The sequence below is a fragment of the Acanthaster planci genome, linkage group LG12, assembly GCF_054643075.1.
Source record: "Acanthaster planci isolate LZ-2023a linkage group LG12, COTS_SCS, whole genome shotgun sequence".
In the NCBI taxonomy this organism is placed as follows: Eukaryota; Metazoa; Echinodermata; class Asteroidea; order Valvatida; family Acanthasteridae; genus Acanthaster; species Acanthaster planci.
The window spans coordinates 4823801-4844711 of NC_141788.1; the positions used below are offsets into that span (position 1 = coordinate 4823801).

The 20911-nt window shown below is 42.4% G+C and overlaps 2 protein-coding genes and 1 long non-coding RNA gene across 8 annotated transcripts; 2 read left to right on the plus strand and 1 right to left on the minus strand.

Annotated features, from left to right (window-relative positions):
- Positions 1-4125: 4125 nt before the first annotated feature.
- LOC147797085 (uncharacterized) lies at positions 4126-9599 on the plus strand. Its single transcript, XM_087144000.1, has 6 exons — positions 4126-4370; positions 5207-7819; positions 7924-8058; positions 8350-8568; positions 8916-8991; positions 9149-9599. Exons 2-6 carry the CDS (start codon positions 5213-5215, stop codon positions 9280-9282), a joined length of 3171 nt encoding a protein of 1056 aa, XP_087000126.1. The 5' UTR covers positions 4126-4370; positions 5207-5212; the 3' UTR covers positions 9283-9599.
- Positions 9600-9617: 18 nt separating this feature from the next.
- On the minus strand, positions 9618-13319 carry LOC147797086 (uncharacterized). The gene is made up of 3 exons (XR_015427340.1): positions 13120-13319; positions 11325-11437; positions 9618-10712 (listed from the first exon to the last, which is right to left on the minus strand). It is a non-coding gene; the product is annotated as an uncharacterized LOC147797086 (long non-coding RNA).
- Positions 13293-20737, plus strand: LOC110989393 (uncharacterized). Of its 6 annotated transcripts, none has more exons than XM_087143956.1 (7): positions 13293-13410; positions 14582-14706; positions 15577-18186; positions 18291-18425; positions 18716-18934; positions 19260-19341; positions 19519-20737. In XM_087143956.1, the coding sequence occupies exons 2-7, from the start codon at positions 14668-14670 to the stop codon at positions 19650-19652; spliced, it is 3219 nt and encodes a 1072-aa protein (XP_087000082.1). In that variant the 5' UTR covers positions 13293-13410; positions 14582-14667; the 3' UTR covers positions 19653-20737. The 6 variants fall into 6 exon arrangements, with proteins under 6 accessions (XP_087000082.1, XP_087000085.1, XP_087000083.1 ...); XM_087143957.1 differs by lacking the exon at positions 13293-13410 and adding an exon at positions 13995-14380; XM_087143959.1 differs by lacking the exon at positions 14582-14706 and having other exon boundaries at positions 13318-13410.
- The last annotated feature ends 174 nt before the right edge of the window (positions 20738-20911 follow it).

Consider the following 20911-nt stretch of genomic DNA (forward strand, 5'->3'; position numbering starts at 1 on the left):
TTTGCGACGCCCATGAGGTAGTACATAAAAAACAACGCTACCTTGAAGTAGCGTGCTGCGGTGAACAAACGGATGATACGGAGACTACAAGCTTACAAGGAGGAGGAGAGGTCGAAAAAGTACAATAACAATTTGAAAATGAAATAACAAAAAAAAACTCCGAGCTTTGTGCAAGTAATCACACGGCACAAGTGAGTGGCCGGATCGCTTGCTGGTTTAATAAACCAAACCTGCTCTTCTAAATGTACAAATGAGGGAACTTACAGTTCCACAACTCGTTATTTACAAAATATCGCCTCAAAATGTCCCAAGTACGAATGAGCATGTATAGAAGTGGCTGTACTTGTAAAAGAAACACAGCACCTCATGTCTCGCCAATCTAACCTTCTAATACTTATTCATCATGGATTCTCGAAAGTAAAGGTAGAAGAGAGCGAAAAACTCGCTCTCAAAAATAGTGAGTCCATCCCCAAAAGAGTGAAAGCCACTCGAAAAGAGGAGTCATTATAAAGGACAACCCTTTTTCGATTTTGCTTTTTATGGCTCTTTGGCAGAGTGAAAATTTCATTCTTTTGGAGTGGTTTTCACTCATTTGGAGAGGTTTTTTTTCATGACTGACTCACTCTTATTGAAATTGAATTTTTCCTCCTGTGCCTTAAAATAGTGTGCATGGAGTATTTGGCCCTCACCTGATAGTCACAGGACCGTTAGCCTTCAATCCGGTCGCTTGGATTGCCACTTGAGTGTCAATCAAGGCTGCAGAAGGAGTGACTGTCAAACGGGCCAACTGACTAAGTCTTGACATCATCTTTAAAAGATTATTTCACATGGGACAGAGGGACTCAAAGTGTGCCAAGCTTGTACCATATCACAGATTGCCAGTAGTCGTGCTCTCGGCGTGATCGTACCAAATGCTGGCTCAGGCGCGAGTCGTTCGGCTTTTTATAGGCCCAATGCAACTCTACAAAAGGGCAATAGACCCAGTGGGTCTTTTCCACTAATGAATTTATAATTATGCATGCATGTGCATAAGTGGACATGGCTCACTGAAAATATACTGGGTTTCAAGCTTCCATTTTCGTTTTTCAGAAGCAGATATTTCGTTATTCATGGGCAAAGCAGTCAGTATACCAGGGTTCGTTCCTTTATGTAATTTCATGCGATAATAACATTGTGACGTGCAGAAGGCGCTAGTCATTAGGGGTGGTGCGAAGTAAGTATAGATTGCGCTCTTGCCCAGTAACAAGGGCAGCTGTTGGGCGGGCATAGTGTTAAAGAGCAGCTGTAAGGAAAATATGTTTTTTTCTGATTTTATCTATTCAAATAAATATCGAAGCATCCAAATTGAGCTTAACTATAACAATCTAAAAAGAGTTTTTTTCTATTCTTGCCAAGGTGCGAATTCTGAATGTAGATTGCGTCATTCAGAGAAAACGAGGGAACCCTCGCCCTGTGTTCGTAGTGGCCAATCCTTTTACATGCCAAATAATGGCTACAGACAATGGCTACATTGAGTTTGCGTTCGATTTGGATGCTTCCATAACTATTTAAACAAATACAATCCCAGAAAACATGTTTTCTTTAGAGGTGCTCTTTACGCGAGCGCGGCACACAGGTTCTGCCTTGCGCATGAGGCGATTGGGTAGCGGAAGTCACGTCACGTCACTGCTTGGTCACATGTAGCGCGTGCGCGCAGGCGGAATTGCAGCAGCGGCAGGCTCGCGAGGATATGAGGGGCGAGAGTCTTGCTCAAGGGCTGATCCTAAGGTAGGATTACTTAGCCCAGCGTGACTGTGCCTTTTAAAGTCCCGAGTGGTGCGCGTGTGGTTGAGGAGCTCGGTAGGTTGAGGGGCCAATTGCTGGCGCGGTATAGTTCCTGATAGGTGCTTGCAGTCGATATAAGGGCGAATTGTTATCTCGTGACGTGAGTTGTGAGTAGCACAGCCCTGACAATATCCCGGGAGACTTGCTAAAGTCCCTGATTTGGCTCTGGATTCCCACAGTAAACTGTAGTGTTCACTGCTGTGGGCGAAGTCCGGGCACATATAGTCATACAGTCTCCCTGTCAATAGCGCCCTCTACTGGTGTATTGGCTGAAAGGAGCGTTGATGAATAAACCAGCCTATTTATTGTAAGACAGGTGTCCATACGAAGTTTATTTCAGATCATTTCTGTCCGGGTTGCGTCACTAAGCTTTTAGGCCAATCACATTAGGGGCCGTCACAACTGCCCTCCCTCTAAAGATTCAACAAAATTGGTTAATCATATTTAAGAGACTCTGGTACTCCTCCATTGTCTACCAGAAAGGTTTTCGCAATATATCGGGCCTCGAACTACGTAAACAGGATGGTGGCCAGTCAGACTGCACAAGCAAGCCCGAGTATTCCTCCCACATCTCCCCGCAAAAATGTGAAAACTATGCCCGAAATAATGCTTTTGACCAAAAGTTAGCAAAATGGGATTAGCGTCCTCTTGTTGAGACCTTGGGGGCAGTCTGACGAGGTAGCAACAGGCTGATTTGGATTCAGCACCTTCATATTCACCTAGTCATGATTCCATGTTGCCACTCAAAAGTGAGAATTAACGGACCTCTAGTTGCAGAGAAGCTCCGATTTCTGGCTCATGGTCTAATTGATATTGTTCAAAACATAATCCCATCACCCTGTCACGGTATGAGCGGGAATTGACGAACACAATTCATTACACATGTACCTCAAGTCAGCCTGCCTCGTTTGATTTGGCCAAATCCCGCCACGTCACCTGTTTCACACAGGTGCTTAAAACTCGTTGTAAGCAAACTGGTAGGCAAATTGGCTTCTTCTTCTATCATATTTCCGAAAGCTAAGACTGTGTCCATATTAAGTTATACACATTTCTGTGTTAACAGGCACTTCCCAAAGAGTCCCTTATAATGTCAAGCCGCAGCCAGCTAATTGATACACAGCCTAATTTACAATAGCCTAGATGAGTGATAATTCAAAATTTAAATTCAAACTCAATTAAAATGAAAAATCCATCTGATTTGAAGGGCTATAAAGATTATTTATTCACCAGGGAAAAATGTGTTAAAAGGTACGACAATGTAATAAACTGGTTGAAAACGATACAAGTGTGTTTAAATCAAATTGATGCCAATCATGAACCCGAGGCCAATCATGAATCTCCCCTTAGGCTCTGTTAACATGATTGGTGGCTTTTTAGAAACTTCTGCCTCCAATTTTCAGCACCTTCTGTGCTACCATACCTACCTTGAAGTATTCCCACGCTGACAGAGTTATTCTCCGTGGTGTATGAATAGTATGTTGCCACTACACCTGAACGCGAGTGCACTGTCATTGTATACCACGCAAATTAGTCCTACTTTTCTCTGCACGTTCAACGTCTCGTACTAGTTCCTTCATTTTGGGATAAATTTCGCAATTATTTTGACTGGCTAAGAGTAGATTTTATGTTTATGCATCTCAGAGATTAATATATAGTATTGTGTATTTTCAGAAGTCCTCGTTTCAATGCACATGAGCCGCAACTATGTCAGTTTACATGTATCTTCATGCATGCTTCCTGCATGCCTGTTGTGCTTTTTCCCCGTTACGTCATCAACCCAATTGCTCAAACACAAAATTTGACCTCGCGTTTTTCCGAAATCAGCCCAGTTAGCTGTAGACAGAAATTGCCTCTTATTTATTTCGCTTGTGTTGAATGTCAGCAGATAAATTCATTGTATACTGGTTTCTAGTCGGCCAATCTGCCTCCAAAACCCTTTATGTCGCAATATTTGAAGCCTTTTCAGAACGGCTTGATCATTCTGATCATGAATTGATTTTTGGACACCAAACAAACAGCAGTTTCCTGCCCGTCCTTTCATTGTAAATGATCACCACTATTTTTCTTTATTTTCTTCATAACAGACGACCAGCGTTTCTTCCAGGTCACTTTGCTCTGTAGTAAAGCTTCCGCTAAGGTGCGCTAGCGAATTCAGACAAGGACAATGGAAAGCAATGGGGCGCGTGATTCTTTTGATACAACCAAAGTTCGGGTTGACTGACCATCGTACGGAAAATTTGGCATGTAATGAAGTGGATTGTGTCGTGTGTTCTCCGTTTTTAATAGGATTATCCATATCACATTGTACTTACAGCATTCCAGTTTTTGTCGTGACTATCGAGGCTTGAATTGATCTGCCGTGAGTTTCAACCAACGAGTTTCCGAGGCTGTGAATGCCCGAGCCAACATTGGAAGCGAAACTTTCTACAATGCCAAGGATGGGAGGTTAATCAGCCACGTTGGATACACATGGGTTTACCGGTACCACAAGCAATGTGATTATCAAGGCTATGAGTTGACTTCGTGTTTCTAACCTTATTCAAAAGGTAATACAGTTTGTGTACAGTTTGTACCGTTAATTGATATCGTTGACTTGATGTGCAGACATAGACTACGGAGTAAGGTACTGAGGAAATGTAATCTGAAAGTTTGCCTAGTGGACGTAGCATGGACGTACATGTAGCAATGAGGCCATGCCATCATTACATGATGATGATGGCAAACTGTATGAAGAGTTCCAAATTTGAAGATTTACTCCTGAGAAAAAGGATTCTGTATCAACAGCAATGAGGCATTTGTTGTAGTTTCATAAAATGGCGCAGAATCGCTGCTGGACAGGATGTCACTGCATTGCAGGTTACTGCCTATATAGGCATAGGCCTATGCCAGGATACATGGTATACATTTGAAATACGACTGGAGTGAAAGCCTAGTACTTTTCAAAATTTCACTGGTACGTGTGCATGTAGCATCAGATAAATGTTGGTGCACAACGTTTATATTTTGCAGGCAGTTTCATGTTTGGTTATCTTGAATGAAAACTTGCACTGCCAGTTAAACGCATGCATGCCAGCGTGTAGTGTAGCACTTTTGTAGACTGTAGACAGTCGTGTGGAATTTGGAATTTCTTTGTCTCAACTTCCTCGAAATTCAATGTTGAGTTTTAATTTTCAAGAGTTGGAGCATGTTTGTAAATGACTTCTGAATCAGAGATTCGACTGATGTGACGCAGATTACGATATGACCATGGATAAGGACTTTATTTGTGATCTTACGGTGCTCTCTAATTGCTGGTATCCTTTGGCATCATGTAGCCCGTTTAGCCAGTTCTATTATTAACGGACTTATTTATTCACCGTTGATGTCTTTTCCTCTTCCCCAGGTTGCCATGGATTCAACATTTTCAACCTATCTCTCTGGTTTTATTGGGTTTGGCGGTAGTTTCAACCTTCAAGTGTTGGCCAATGATTTAGGCTTACACGAAAAGTACAGGGAGGCACTGAGGAGCGGCTCGCTGCCCTGCAATCGACTGAGGATTCTCACCATTGGCGATAAAGGTGTTGGCAAGTCTAGTACCTTGAAGTACCTGTGTGGGGAGGTGTGTGACCCAAGCGCTGAGCGGCAGGCAACTGAAGGGATCGACATCACTGTATGCGAGACCTGTGACCAGGAGCCAGCCTGGAGACCCAGCACCACTGCTGTCTGCAAGTCGGCTGATGACCCTGGCCTTTGTGCGGCTTGGTGTGTCTGCAAGGGCATTGATATTATGGGGGGTGTCTTAAACACCGTCAAAAAGGACGCTTTATCTGAGGATGATCACAGTGTTCTCAGAAAATCTCCACAAAGTCGTGGCCACAACAAAGATACGTCCGCAACTATTGGGGACGTCAGAAGAGCATTTCAGGCACTCAGTAAAATTGTCCTGCATTTTTTTTATCAAGTGAAGCTTGGTGGCCCATCATTTGTGCTCTTTGCCCTGTTTTCGTACACAGGCATCCTGAATGATTTTGGCGTCCTGTGCTGGCTTGCCATATTTTTGTCACTGCCTGCATTTAAATCAGACTTCCATTCCGCGTATCGCTTCATTACGTCAGTGTCTCTTCATGTCGTTTTGATTGGTGTTGCTGTCTTGGCAAAAGAGTACAGTGCCCAATTAAGAGATAGTCATCAGTTGGGGCCGTTGTGGGCAGCAACCGTATCCTTCATCTTGTACATGGGAGTTTGTGCTATGAGTGCTGGGTTGGGTTTGTTGTGTGGGCTTGGGTGTCGTAGTGGGGTCGCAGTTGCATACTGTCTGATGAAACCAAGGCGTCTGTTTTGTCTGAATGCCAAATCGCTAGCCCCCTTGGTCACAGGCAATCTTCTGGGTGTTCTCCTCATGCGAGACGACTTGAAGGGCGTGCAGAAAATGGTTAAGAGCTATAAGTTGTTCCCTGCAACTCTCTTTGCTTTGGTTCTTTGCATACTGATGGCAAATTATCGGCTACTTGCGGGTTACTTTGTAGGTGACGTATACTTGTACACTTCAGGTACTTTTGTTGGCATTCTAATGGGGTATTTACATTCCTATGGCACCCTTAAAGGCCGTAAGATAACCACCATTAGAAAGCTCATTCTTCCTTACACGCTTAAGAAGTCTTTTGGCTTTGTTGTTGCCATCACAGTCGGGCAGCTGATTGGTTGGGAGATTCTGATGTTTAGCAACACATCGGCATGGTTGTCGGTCGTTTGTTCTGTAGTCACTGCTTGTGGATTCCCAGTGTATGACTGGTTGGTAGCTCAGAAGATCAAAAATCTAGAAAAGACTGGCATCCCAATCACGACCTTTCAGAAGTTTCTGATGGACTCTTCCATGGGAGACGATCCTGTTAGCTTCAAGGTGTATTTCTGGGACAATGCTGGTGACAGCGTGTACCAGACCATGCAACAATTCTTCAGACCAGCAGAGGCTGTCTATCTCCTGGTCTTCAATTTGGAGGATGCCTGTAAGGATGACCAGCAACAGCTCCAACGCTTGCGCCAGTGGCTGTTCATGGTGAAGGCACATTCCAAGAATCCAAACACTCTGGCATTTGTCATTGGTACTCACCGGGACAGCGTCGAGATTGACTTCATCACAAGCTTTGGTTCCCAGATTGATGACCTACTCTACAACGATTTCTGTAGTATATTGGCTATCAACGGTGACAAGGGGCCTCTTTACGTTGTGGAGAATTCCAAGCCATTTGATCAAGATGGGCTACACCTTCGCCAGTCAATCATTAGCTCTGCAAAGACGACCCCTTTCATGAGAGAGCTCTTCCCCATTCGCCATCTACGTGTCCTGAATAAGATCCAAGATATGCAGTCCGATGAGAGTCTGCCTTGGATCATGACCACATCTGATCTTCTGCACTGCCTAGCCAATGACGACTTGACCCAGGAGGAGTTGCACAAGGTCCTGGTATGTCTTCACCGCACTGGTGACATCATATACAGAAGCGATGATGCCCTGCTGAAGGAGTATGTCATCATCAGACCTCAGGGCCTGCTGGATGTTTTGAAGGCAGTTGTACGTATCCCTCCCAGAGATACTCGCAGATTAACAGAGGCAGAAGACTGGTTAGCACTGGAAGTAGAAGGCATTGCCTCTTTGAGGCTGATCAGGGCCATGGTTGGATCAGAGAGCCTCCTACCTTGTGTGTTGCAATTGATGGAGGGGTACGACCTACTGACACCAATCTATTCAAGAAGCTCCCATTCAGCACCTCGCCAGGAGCAAGAGGATGAGGACTGTCACCCAAGCTTGGATGTTTTGGGATGTGCCCAACAGAAGCTTCCCAATTACTGCATCTTACCAAGTCACCTTCCAGAGTTCAGAGGGGATGAAGCAGACTTTTGGGAACCCTCGCCAGAAGATGAAGAATACTTTTTTGACTTCGGCTATGTGATCCTAGACCCATTATTCCATCGTCTCCTTGCCAGGTGTTGGTGTGACAGAGATCCCAGTGAACGGGTGAATATCAAAAACCACAAGGCAATTACATGTTCTGATTAGGAAACATTCAACATCACCTCACAAAACATTAATCTAGTATTCTTGGGACTTCTTTTTTGCAGGTCTTTAAAACCAGAGGCCGTTTCAGATACCAGGGATCAAATTTCTACACCATTCAGCTAAGGAGGATTTCTGTCTCCCAGAACACAATTCAAGTGATCGTCTTGCATGATGGATACAACAAGTGCTCGTTACATGTAATGCATGTCAGACTGTTGTTTAATTGGTTTTTGTGCTCATCAACCTACATCACTGTTAGCAAAACTTATTTCTTGTCCCTTTGTAAAGAACAATTCCAACATTATTGCCTGGCTTGAATACAAAGTCCTATTGAGCAGCATCAGGTTTATGCTCACCTGACACCTTTGCATCTCAGTCCACACTTTTTAGTTAAGGAGAAGTTTCCTGAAGCTGATGGCATTTCGGCCCTGATAACCAGTGGTTATGAGAATATTCAGACTTGTACTCATCTCCCGTCTCTTGTATAGATCCTCCAATTTCTTCATACTCTTCTGAAAGATATCCGTGGCAGGGATTTCCCCAACCTGCCGTACACCTGTGGACCTGCCTGTCGTACCTGCAGCTCGGAAAGCTTCCTGCGGATCTTGAAGGTTTGTGGTGATGACAAAGAGTTCCCCACAGCCAACATGCCATTTGAGGCCTTCATGCCACAGGGCAAATACCATGAGGTTCATCTGACACCACAGGTACGTCACCAGCAAATACACCCTCCTTCCCAAAAGTCAAAGCTACCTCTCCCCATCAAAAGAGCCGAAGAGCCAAAACCAATCTCCTACACTAAAGCAAATACAAACTACAACGCGTTTTACTGTTTTGCTCTTTTAAAAAATAGATGTCGTATATTTTTCTAATAAGTATATCAAATAAACGTCACTTCGGTTTTTGGTATTTGGAGAAAAGTGACAATACTCTGACAGTTGCACAAGTTTCTCAATTTGATAAGGGTTGACAAATTTTTCCTTTCAGAACATTCGTGGGCAAGACAAAATTGGGCAGATAGCCCATAATGCTCTCATATTAATTATATTGACAGCTGAAGGTAACTTGTGGAAGGCGAAGCTCTTCAAATTCAACTCTTAACTCGCAAAAAGATTGCCGGGTGTCGGAAGGTAAGATTTACTTCACAGAGTTTGTCAAGTTTCTAATCTTGCAGTGTTTTGGAGGCCAATAGTGTTTTGGTTAGCAACTGTAGGTGAGACAAAATGTTGATGCATGATCGTTTGCTTGCGTACACCCAAGTGTGTATTAATTTTTTATTCCTTTCAGATTTTGTGCCGATGAACCAGATTTCTATCGGTGAAACATCCAACAGAGTGACTGTCATTACTGCAGGTAACAACTCTAGGTTTGATATCCACAGGGACAGAAGTCTGTCGGAAGGCAGTGGTCAGAGTACCTGAAGAAGAAAGAGAACCCATCTTTCCTGGACCTACTGCATGAAGATATGTAGTCATCTCGAATTCCGTCAAAGATGCCTTGCACTTGCATAAGCTTTTGGAAATAAAAAAAATTGAAAATATTAACCTGTAGCTTACAATGCTCTGTGCTAGTTATGTAGTGGTTTGAACAGGTTGGTTCATCTCATCTTGAAGATGAATTATGTGAAGATATTTTATAAAGAGGAATTATGGAAAGATATTTGTATTTCAAAGATCTGGCTTTCATTAATGACATAAGTTTTAATTTTTATCTCAAGGATAGCGTGCTTCTATGCATGTTAGACAAACAAAAATAGCCCACAAAGTTCACAACAGCGGTTTTTTTGGGGGGGAGGGTCTTTTAAAAGTTGGATCTCACTTTCAATTTGGGAATCATGTAACAGACGGTCTTTGTAGAAACTTGCACACATCATGTAGGAATAAACAGTGCGGGAGGTAATTGGATTTGGTAGAGGAATACTTGAGGTGTTAAAAACACCAACAAACAAATATAGTCTTAATGAACAAAACAAAAGCAGAACCTGAGGCCAATCACGAATCTCCCCTTAGGCTCCGTCAGCATGATTGGTGGCCTTTTAGAAACTTCAACATCCAATCTTCATCAGCACCCTCCGTATTACCATACCTACCCTGAAGTATTCTAAATCAATGACCGGTTTATTTGAGGGTAGACACTCGTATTGGGAATGGACTCGGTGGCGACCAGTCCGTGTGAAGCATTGATGCACGGAACTCCGCCAAACCACCCACAGTTCCACACATATCGATCTCTGATCAATATTTCAACATTACCAAATGCCGTATCAGTTTTATAAAATGGACTGTAGTATTGTTTCCAGCAAAATGAACCAAGCATAACGGGTACGTTGTAACAATACAAAGTGCACAGGCCTAAAACCATGACGACTACGTTACCAACCTGTAACCTTTGTTAAAACAGGTGCTGGTAAGCCTAGTAAAAATACTCTCTTTCACAAAAGGAAGCATGTGTCGCATATTAGTGTGGGTGGTTTATTTTATTGCTTCAACTATGAATTTTATTATGTTTAAAGAATCGTTTAATTATTTAAAATTTTCATTCAAATCTCAAATGGGCCTGTACACAGCAAAAAAAATTGCTCTTTAAAAAAGACTCTAAAAGCAAACCCAATTTTGGGTTGAGTAAAAAGGGCCCCCTACTGCGCCCGCTGTAGACAGTGATCCTTTGGACGTTCTTGCACATGTGCAGTCGCATCCGGTGCAGCCGTTTGTAATGCTTCGGTGTCGAGATGTCCATGGTGCAAATAAAGATCTACAGTCGCGGGCTTAGTGGTATCTTTACGAAGAAACGAACACCCAGTGTCTGACCTGGTGAGGCCCCATGCTCCAGAAGAGCCCCACTGATTCAGCCCCTACATGGAAAATAAGTACCATATATTCTTGTACAGGAAATTTTAAAAGGTCCTGTAAACGTATGTAGCACAATTGAAGTGACTCTCAGTCAAGACTATTCTGAATAAAAACGAGGTGAACGGTGTATATCTTCCCCATAGTTTTTTAATCTACAAAGTATCTGTATTATCTTTACAATGTTCTTTTCGTTTCTGATGAAACTTTGGTACCTTTAAACACCACACTGTTTTTCAAAGAAGCCCAGAACAAGTACTAGAAATTCCTAATCAGATCTATACGACTTTTGAAAGGGTCAAATGCAACTTGATTTCCAATAAAAAGCACATACAGTCGTGTCCATAAAAAGTCGGTCAGTTTATAGTTCCAGTCACAAGTCCTCACAGAATGTGAACAGTGACAAGGAAATGCTTTTAGCCACCAGTCATTTAAATAGCTTCAATGTGTAGCCGAAATTACTGGATGACGTGTGATAGCCTTCCAGTGATGAATTTGCGGGGACTTGTTGATTGCCGCACAGTGGACATGACAACAATACTGTGTAATGTTTGGGAGAAAATCAAGGAGGAAATGTCCATGTCAACGGAAAAGGTCAATTATACCATTGTACGTACCACCTCAGGAAATCTGGTTGGGGACAGCAACAACTCCTCCATTGTTAGTTATGTAATGACCGTGACCTTCAAACTTCACTTCTCCAAACCGGGTTTCCAGCTCGTAGGCAGATCTGGTCGACGGAGAGGATCAGACACTCCAACAGAATGTTATGGTCAGAACCAACAGTAAGGTTTTTTTCAATTTTTGGAAGTTTTGATTATTCTATCAATGGAAGATGCTAATACATGTAATTTTCTTCATTCAGATATGATTCAGAAACAAGAATGATGTTCAGCTTGTTCTCAGTTGTAAGTTTAAGTTGATTTCAATTATTCAGGTGGGACTGGTTACTGTTTTGAAGGCTACAGGTCAGAGTATTTTCTTTCATAAGGTTGTAAACAGAATGGATTAATTCATTACTCAATCGTACGACTGAAAGTCGGCTAGCAATGTCATAAGGCCATATAGATTAAACAATTCATGTTTTATGAAAACATTTTTGTAAACATATATTTGCACATTATATAAACATGAACACTGGTAAGATGAAACAGCGAATGCGTAGTATGGATACTGGCGACTAGAGGACGAGGCTAGACATTGTGCTGCACGTGGTTCCAATGTTGTTCGGCTTACCAGTTATATCACGTCATTTTATACATTACGCTGTATATCGATAGAGGCAAAGGAAACTGTCCTTAGTTCACATGGAACATGTATCATCAGTTTTCTAATGTTTGTTTAAACATTAGACTTTGCAAACGTAAAATAGTCACGACTGTTACAATATCCAGAACTGAGTGTGTATATAGCCTATAGCCGCAGGCTGCAGTGAACAACGTATGGCAACCAGGATACACTAAGTACTACATAAAGGCGTGGCAACAATTTTTATATGATATAAGTCTACGAAGCAGAATTAGAGTCAACAATTCAAAGTACAGTGTGTTTGAAAAAAATTACATTCCCCCCAAAATTCCATTTTTTAAAAAAACATTACATTTCTCGAAAACATGTTCCGATCTTTTTGACTCTAATTCGGCTTCGTATAATTCACTATAGTAAACATATCAACCCCGTTGAAGGACTTACCGAAAGTAGGAACTATGTACCCCCGGAAGAAAAATGTGAGTTTGTTTCTGCATTCAACTGGGGACCCTGAACAAAAGAGGACAATAAGGTCCCCGATTGACAGAGGGTCCCCAATTGACAACTGTGTACAAAACGTATGGGTGGTCTTCTAAAAAAGTTAAAGTACAAACAAAAGAGGAACAATAGGGGGTCCCCAGTTGCAGGCAAATACACACTTGCTTGGGGGGGGGGGGGTTCGGGGGAAATTGGCCTTCCTATTCCTTCCTGCGTGTTTTTTATTAGATATTTATTATAGGACTTTCTAGGGATCCTGTCGTGGTTCTTGATCTTGCCGCCTTGTGAAAGCTACCAGTGCTGAAATCGCAGACTTTAATTCTTTTTGACAAAATCCCCCAGAGGCACGTTTATAGCCGTAATTCAGATGCTAGTGTCCCCATCTTGTTGTATTAAAAAACTAGTTCCCCAAAATTCTACTACTGGTGAAGAGGGTCAGAAGTACTGTTTTTCAAGATGAGCTGCCTGGCGTGTGTAACTACACGGTTACCTCTTGAAACTGACTGTTGAACTAAATATGAGCGTAAAAGGATCCACACTTCTGCTTGTCATGCAGAAAATGAGATGTAGAACTATTCTAAATGTTCTAAATACGAATGAGCATCAGTGTAAAATACCACGGACAGTACTGAGGAAACATGACACAGCACGTCTGGACAGTCTTACCTTCTAATAATGATGGATCTTGCTATCGGAAAATATTCCTTGCGGACAGTTACCAAACAGCGTTAGCCTAAGTTCAATCCAGTGGCTCGGATTACCTCTTCATGCAGTGCCAGTCAAGGATGAAGGGGTGACTGTCAAACGTGCCGATGTACTATAAGGTCTGACGTCATCTTCTAAAGATAATTTCAAGCGGGACAGAGGCCCGTGAACTTAGTGTATCAAGTCCGTAATGTACTACAGTAACACAGATTACCAGAAGTCGTGCTCGAAGCTCTAGTACACCAACTTCAGGTAAGGGTTCAAGTCTTCCGGCTTTTATAGGCCCGACGCCTTCTAGCAAATTACAGTAAACCCAATTTGGGTAAATATGTGTGTCGACGACAGGGAAATCGACGGTGATGGGCCGGAAAATGGGCCTTTCACGAGAAGTGCCAGTCGCCGCAATACGTGAAGAGAGCCTGGGCCTTTATCTCCACCAAAACGTCAATTTCTGGAGATTTGCTTGGTTTCGAGATGTATTGCCACACTTGTCGGCATGTGTATTGCCACATGCCGACAATTTTAGTCACTGTAAAGTTTCGCGCTCAATGATGGGGGGGCTACAAATACAATGTCATTTTAGAAACTATATAGGCCTACTATAAAATGAGATGTTTAATGTTAATGACAATCACACTCGATCCATTTCAAAATGAAATCCGAAAACCATACAAGTTCACTTCTCAAGTATACAAAGCGTCGAGTCTTAGGCTAGTATACCCGTAAAATTGCCACTTATCAGTGAAAGTTATGGTTCGACGTTTGAGACGCTCGATAATTTTATGTGATCTTACTGAATTCTGGGAAGAATCTAAGCCTATGTGAACCCCCATTCCAAACCAATCGGATGTGCCCCTTTAATTTAACGGGGTCATGCGTCTATGGGCTGTGTTTCCCGTGTCAGCTCTGTGTTTCCTGAAGGGAATTTCCAGCATGCACTTTCATTGCACATGATCAGGTTACTTTATGTTTTCTCTACGATGAACGACAACTACATGTTTCAGTATCGGGTCACTCCTGCCCTGCAATAAAGCTTGCGTTAGGTCACCAGTGAATCTGTACATGGACGATGGAGGAAGCTTGAAGCAACGAACGTGTATATGACCATGTATAAATTATAATAAGCGTGACTCTTTTGATCAAACAAAATCAACTTGAGTTCGGATCGCTGCACGCGCTCGGCGGGCCCGTCCACGTGTCGCACGTAAAGCGCATGGATTGTGTATGTGTTCGGTCTGTTTTAAATACATGTATTACGATGTACCTGTAATTTATGGGATTCTTTCCATATTTTTGTTGCTGATTGTGGGGGGCTTAAGTTTAACTGCACGGTGATGAGTTCCTTGCTCTATGGTCTAAACTAAACACGGCAGAGGCTGTATAAACATGTATATCATCTGCTTCCTTGCTCTATATATCGCAGAATCTATAATAATGATCTGCCAGAGGTGACACTGGTAACGAAACTTTCTCCAATGTAGAGGATGGGAGGTTAATCAGCCAGCTTGGATGCTATACCACAAGGAATGTGATTATCAACGTCTTGAGGTGCACTTTAACGTACATTGTGTTACAACTTGTGTACAAGATTATAGACTTGATGGGCTAACATATATAGACTACGGTACTGAAGAAATATGATTTGACCGTTTGCGTAGACGTAGCAATGAGACTATGAATTTATTAAACATAACTTCTGATGGTTCATTGTACAGTAGGGTCTATGGCAAGTCCCAAATTTGAGGAGTAACTCCTCAGAAAATGGATTCTGCAGCAAGAGTGATAGGCATGTGTTGCTGTTTCATAAAATGCCATACTAAGAAATCGCTCCTGGATTGAATGACATTTTCTTTCAGGTTAACGGCCAATGGCATGGGCTAGCTTGAAATACACTTGGGGAGTAAAACCTCAGTGTTTTCAAAATTTCACAGGTGCATGTACATGTACTATCATTAATAAGTGTTTTAATAAGATGTTTTTTCTTTGCATGTATGGCAGTTTCGAGTGTGCTTATCTGCCATGCAAATTTTCATTGCATAAGCAGTATTTGGTTTACTGGCAAACGCATGCATACCATCGTGTACTGTAGGGATTTTGTTGACTGTATAGAAAGTCTTGTGTAGTTTGGAATTTCCTCACGTCAACTCCCTAGAGAACTCAATATTGAGTTTTAATTTTGATGTGTTTGAGGGTGCGTTTAAATGACTTCTGAATTAGAGACTTGACACGTGAGATTTGACCATGGATAGTGACTTTATTTGAGCGTTGACTCTGTTTTTGCTTTCAAATTTGCCGGTATGATGTAGCATCGCGAGGGAATAACCAGTGGCATTAGGCCTACCATTTAATATAATTTCAGCCCATTTTATTATCATTGGAATTATTGATTCACCTCTGGTGTTTTTTCCTCTTTACCAGGTTGCCATGGATGTTAATTTTTCAACCTATCTCTCTGGTTTTAATGGGTTTGGTGGCAGTTTTAACCTTCAAGTGTTGGCCAATGACATAGGCTTACACCAAGAGTACAGGAAGGCACTGAGGAGCGGCTCGCTGCCCTGCAATCGACTAAGGATCCTCACCATTGGCGATAAAGGTGTTGGCAAGTCTAGCACCCTGAAGTACCTGTGTGGAGAGGTGTGTGACCCAAATGCTGAGCTGCAGGCAACAGAAGGAATTGACATCACCATAGGCGAGACCTGTGAGCAGGAACCGAACTGGAAACATTGCAATACCGGTGTCTGCAAATCGGCTGATGACCCAGGCCTATGTGCTGCTTGGTGTGTCTGCAAGGGCATTGATATTATGGGGGGTGTTCTGAATAGTGTCAAAGATGACACTTTATCTGAGGATGAGCACGGTGCTCTCATAAAATCTCCACAAAGTCGTGGCCACAACCAAGATAGGGGCACAACTGAGAGGGACGTCGGAAAAGCATTTCAGGTGCTCAGTACAGTTGTCCTCCAGTTTTTTTATCAAGCGAAGTTGACTGCCCCATCATTTGTGCTCTTTGCCCTGTTTTCTTACATAGGCATCCTGAATGATTTTGGCGTCCTGTGCTGGCTTGCCATATTTTTGTCACTGCCTGCATTTAAATCAGACTTCCATTCTGCATACCGCTTCATCACGTCAGTGTCTCTTCATATCGTTTCCATTGGTGTTGCTGTCTCATTAAGAGAGTACAGTGCCCAATTAAGAAATAGTTATCAGTTGGGGCCGTTGTGTGCAGTAACTGTATCCTTCATCTTGTACATTGGAGTGTGTGCTATGAGTGCTGGGTTGGGTTTGTTGTGTGGGCTTGGGTGTCGCAGTGGGGTCGCAGTGGCATACTGTCTGATGAAACCAAGGCGTCTGTTTTGTCTGAACGGCAAATCGCTGGCCCCCTTGGTCATTGGCAATCTCTTAGGTGTTCTCCTCATGCGAGACGGCTTTAAGGGGATTCAGAAAATTGTGAAGAGCCATCAATTTTTCTCAGTAAGTCTGTTTACCGTGGTTGTTTGCGGGCTGGTGACAAATTATTGGCCTTGGGTAAGTTACTTAGGAGACGTGTACATGTACATGTCAGATACTCTTGCTGGCATTCTAATGGGCTTTGTGCATCCCTATGGAGCACTGAGAGGCCGTGAGATAACTGCCGTTAGGAAGCTCATTCTTCCTTACACGCTTAAGAAGTCTTTTGGCTTTGTTGTTGCCATCATAGTCGGGAAGATGATTGGTTGGGAGATTGTGATGTTTAGCAAGACATCGACATGGTTGTCAATTGTTTGTTCTGTAGTCACTGCTTGTGGGTTCCCAGTGTATGACTGGTTGGTAGCTCAGAAGATCAAAAATCTAGAAAAGACTGGCATCCCAATCACGACCTTTCAGAAGTTTCTGATGGATGCTTCCATGGGAGATAATCCTGTTAGCCTCAAGATGCATTTCTGGGACAATGCTGGTGACAGCGTGTACCAGACCATGCAACAATTCTTCAGACCGGCCGAGGCCGTTTATCTCCTTGTATTCAATTTAGAGGATGCCCGTAAGGATGACCAGCAACAGCTCCAATGCTTGCGCCAGTGGCTGTTCATGGTGAAGGCTCATTCCAAGAATCCAAACACTCTGGTTTTTGTCATTGGCACTCACCGGGACAGCGTCGAGATTGACTTCATCACAAACTTTGGTTCCCAGATTGATGACCAACTCTACAATGACTTCTGTAGTATATTGGCTATCAACGGCGACAAGGGGCCTCTTTACGTTGTGGAGAATTCCAAGCCATTTGATCAAGATGGGCTACACCTTCGCCAGTCAATCATTAGCATTGCAAAGACGACCCCTTTCATGAGAGAGCTCTTCCCCATTCGCCATCTACGTGTCTTGAGTAAGATCCAAGATATGCAATCCGATGAGAGTCTGCCTTGGATCATGACCACATCTGACCTTCTGCATTGCATAGGCAATGAAGACTTGACCCAGGAAGAGTTGCACAAGGTCCTGGTATGTCTTCATCGCACTGGTGACATTATATACAGAAGCGATGATACCCTGCTGAAGGAGTATGTCATCATCAGACCTCAGGGCCTGCTGGATGTTTTGAAGGCAGTTGTACGTATCCCTCCCAGAGATACTCGCAGATTGACAGAGGCAGAAGACTGGTTAGCACTGGAAGTAGAAGGCATTGCCTCTTTGAAGCTGATCAGGGCCATGGTTGGATCAGAGAGCCTCCTACCTTGTGTGTTGCAATTGATGGAGGGGTACGACCTACTGACACCAATCTATTCGAGAAGCTCCCATTTAGCACCTCGCCAGGAGCAAGAGGATGAGGACTGTCACCCAAGCTTGGATGTTTTGGGATGTGCCCAACAGAAGCTTCCCAATTACTGCATCTTACCAAGTCACCTTCCAGAGTTCAGAGGGGATGAAGCAGACTTTTGGGAAGCCTCGCCAGAAGATGAAGAATACTTTTTTGACTTTGGCTATGTGATTCCGGACCCATTATTTCATCGTCTTCTTGCCAAGTGTTGGTGTGACAGAGATCCCAATGAACGGGTGAATATCAGAATCCACAAGGCAATTACATGTACTGATTAAGAATCGTTCAACATCACCTCACAAAACATTAATCCAGTATTCTTGGGACTTCTTTGTTGCAGGTCTTTAAAACCAGAGGCCGTTTCAGATTTCAGGGATCAAATTTCTACACCATTCAGCTAAGGAGGATTTCTGTCTCCCAGAACACAATTCAAGTGACCGTCTTGCATGATGGATACAACAAGTGCTCGTTACATGTAATGCATGTCAGACTGTTGTTTAATTGGTTTTTGTGCACATCAACCTACATCACTGTCAGCAAAACTTATTTCTTGTCCCTTTGTAAAGAACAATTCCAAAATTATTGCCTGGCTTGAATACAAAGTCCTATTGAGCAGCATCAGGTTTATGCTCACCTGACACCTTTGCATCTCAGTCCACACTTTTTAGTTAAGGAGAAAATTCCTGAAGCTGATGGCATCTCAGACTGATAGCCAGTGGTTATGAGAATATTCAGACTTGAACTCATCTCCCGTCTCTTGCATAGATCCTCCAATTTCTTCATACTCATCTGAAAGATATCCGTGGCAGGGATTTCCCCAACCTGCCGTACACCTGTGGACCTGCCTGCCGTGCCTGCAGCTCGGACAGCTTCCTGCGGATCTTGAAGGTTTGTGGTGATGACAAAGAGTTCCCCACGGCCAACATAACATTTGAGGCCTTCATGCCACAGGGCAAATACCATGAGGTTCATCTGACACCACAGGTACGTCACCAGCAAATACACCTTCCTTCCCAAAAGTCAAAGCTACCTCTCCCCGTCAAAAGAGCCGAAGAGGCAAAAACCAATCTCCTACACTAAAGCAACGTGTTTTACTACTTTGCTAGATGCCTTATTTTTTTCTAATAAGTATGTCAAACATCACTTCGGTTTTTGGCATTTGGAGAAAAGAGACAATACTCTGACAATTGAACAAGTTTCTGAATTTGATAAGTGTTGACAAAGTTTTCCTTGTGGAATATTCGTGGGCAAGGCAAAATTGGGCAGATAGCCCAACTTAATAATGCTCTCACATTAATTATATTTAAAGCTGAAGGTAACTTGTGGAAGGCGAAGAATCAGCTCTTCAAATTCAACACTCAATTCGCAAACAGATTGTCAGGTGTCTGAAGGTAAAATTTATGTCACAGAGCTTGTCAAGTTTCCAACTTTGCAATGTTTTGGAGGCCAATCGTGCTTTGATTCAAACTTACGGTACATAATGAGAAACTGTAGGTGAGACAAAATATTGATGCATGATCGTTTGCTTGCGTACACCCAAGTGTGTATTAATTTTTGATTCCTTTCAGATTTTGTACCGATGAACCAAATTTCTATTGGTGAAACATCCAATAGAGTGACTGTCATTACTGCAGGTAACAACTCTAGGATTGATATCCACAGGGACAGAAGTCTGTCGGAAGGCAGTTGTCAGAGTACCTGAAGAAGAAAGAAAACCCATCTTTCCCTGACCTACTGCATGGACATGTAGTAATTTCGATTCTGTAAAAATCCTTTGCACTGACATACGCTTTTGTAAATTTAAAAAATAGTTGAAAATATTAACCAGATAGGTTATGTAAGGGTTTGAACAGGTTGGTTGTACATCGCATCTTGAAGATTAATTATGCTATTACATTTCTGTATTTTAAAGATACTGCTGGCATTAATGACATAAGGTTTCATTTTCATACATGTTAGACTAATTAAAAAAGCCCACAAAGTTCACAAGAGTTGTGCGTGGATCTCAAGTTTAAGCTGTGAATCGTACCGACGGTCTTTTTGCACACATCATATGGGAACAGTGGGGCAGGGGTAGTCTCCTTGAATTTGGCAGAGGAGTATTTGAGGTGTGACCTAGGCCGAAGAAACAACCTGTCCTTTGGAAATCTTCCATTCCTCTCCTTGAACCAAAACAAACCGGCTATTTGCCTGTTCATGTGTAACATAGTTTCTTCAAAATAGCACAGCATGATGCAATGCAACACAATATATGGAATCTCTCCTTACAAGCTGGAAACTAGAGTGGGTGGTTTTTATGACGACTGTGATTTATGGGGCACTACACAGTTTATTTCCGTGACTGCAACTGGCTGTGTGTACTCTCAAGATAGATTTTATGTCTGTGCTAACATGGCTAAAGGTCGTTCAGATAATAGTATTGCAATACCTGGTTTTACAGTACTTAAAGGTGCATGCTGAAGGCATTATTACAGTGCAGGGTTTTCATTTTTCATCCTAATTAATATCAACCACACGGATTGATGGAGATTCTTGTGAGATTCACAACAAACACTGGTAGATTGTATGGAATACATCAGTTCAGAGGCTATTCACGAAATGCTAACTTTTTGTGTCTTTGAAGCAATTTATTATACCATTTGTAGAAATATTATCAATGTTTAGTTTTTAGGATTATTTAACTTTTTTTATTGTATGAAACAAATGTACTTTTTGTAGATGAGAGTTAATTTCACTGTATGGAAACTCAACTGGTAAAGGCAGATTAAAAATACACATTTAATGTGAGCTAATGAGTTAAATGGGTGAAAAATATATTTGACAAGCAAAAGTTGCTGGCAATTCTGGAAACTGCCGGTTAATATTGAGTTCACAATATATTTTCACAATATATTTTCACAGTGAATGTAAGCCAACCCCTAAGGAATTCAATAGGAGCTGTAGAAACCGTTGATAAAAATG

What these genes read in the sequence shown, in the direction of transcription:
- LOC147797085 (XM_087144000.1), top strand. Translation starts at nt 5,213, where the DNA reads ATGGATTCAACATTTTCAACCTATCTCTCTGGTTTTATTGGGTTTGGC. An exon ending in AGGTTCATCTGACACCACAG is followed by an intron (nt 8,569 to 8,915) that starts GTACGTCACCAG and finishes TTATATTGACAG; the next exon opens with CTGAAGGTAACTTGTGGAAG. An exon ending in AGATTGCCGGGTGTCGGAAG is followed by an intron (nt 8,992 to 9,148) that starts GTAAGATTTACT and finishes TATTCCTTTCAG; the next exon opens with ATTTTGTGCCGATGAACCAG.
- LOC110989393 (XM_087143956.1), top strand. Translation starts at nt 14,668, where the DNA reads ATGCTATACCACAAGGAATGTGATTATCAACGTCTTGAG. An exon ending in AGGTTCATCTGACACCACAG is followed by an intron (nt 18,935 to 19,259) that starts GTACGTCACCAG and finishes TTATATTTAAAG; the next exon opens with CTGAAGGTAACTTGTGGAAG. An exon ending in AGATTGTCAGGTGTCTGAAG is followed by an intron (nt 19,342 to 19,518) that starts GTAAAATTTATG and finishes GATTCCTTTCAG; the next exon opens with ATTTTGTACCGATGAACCAA.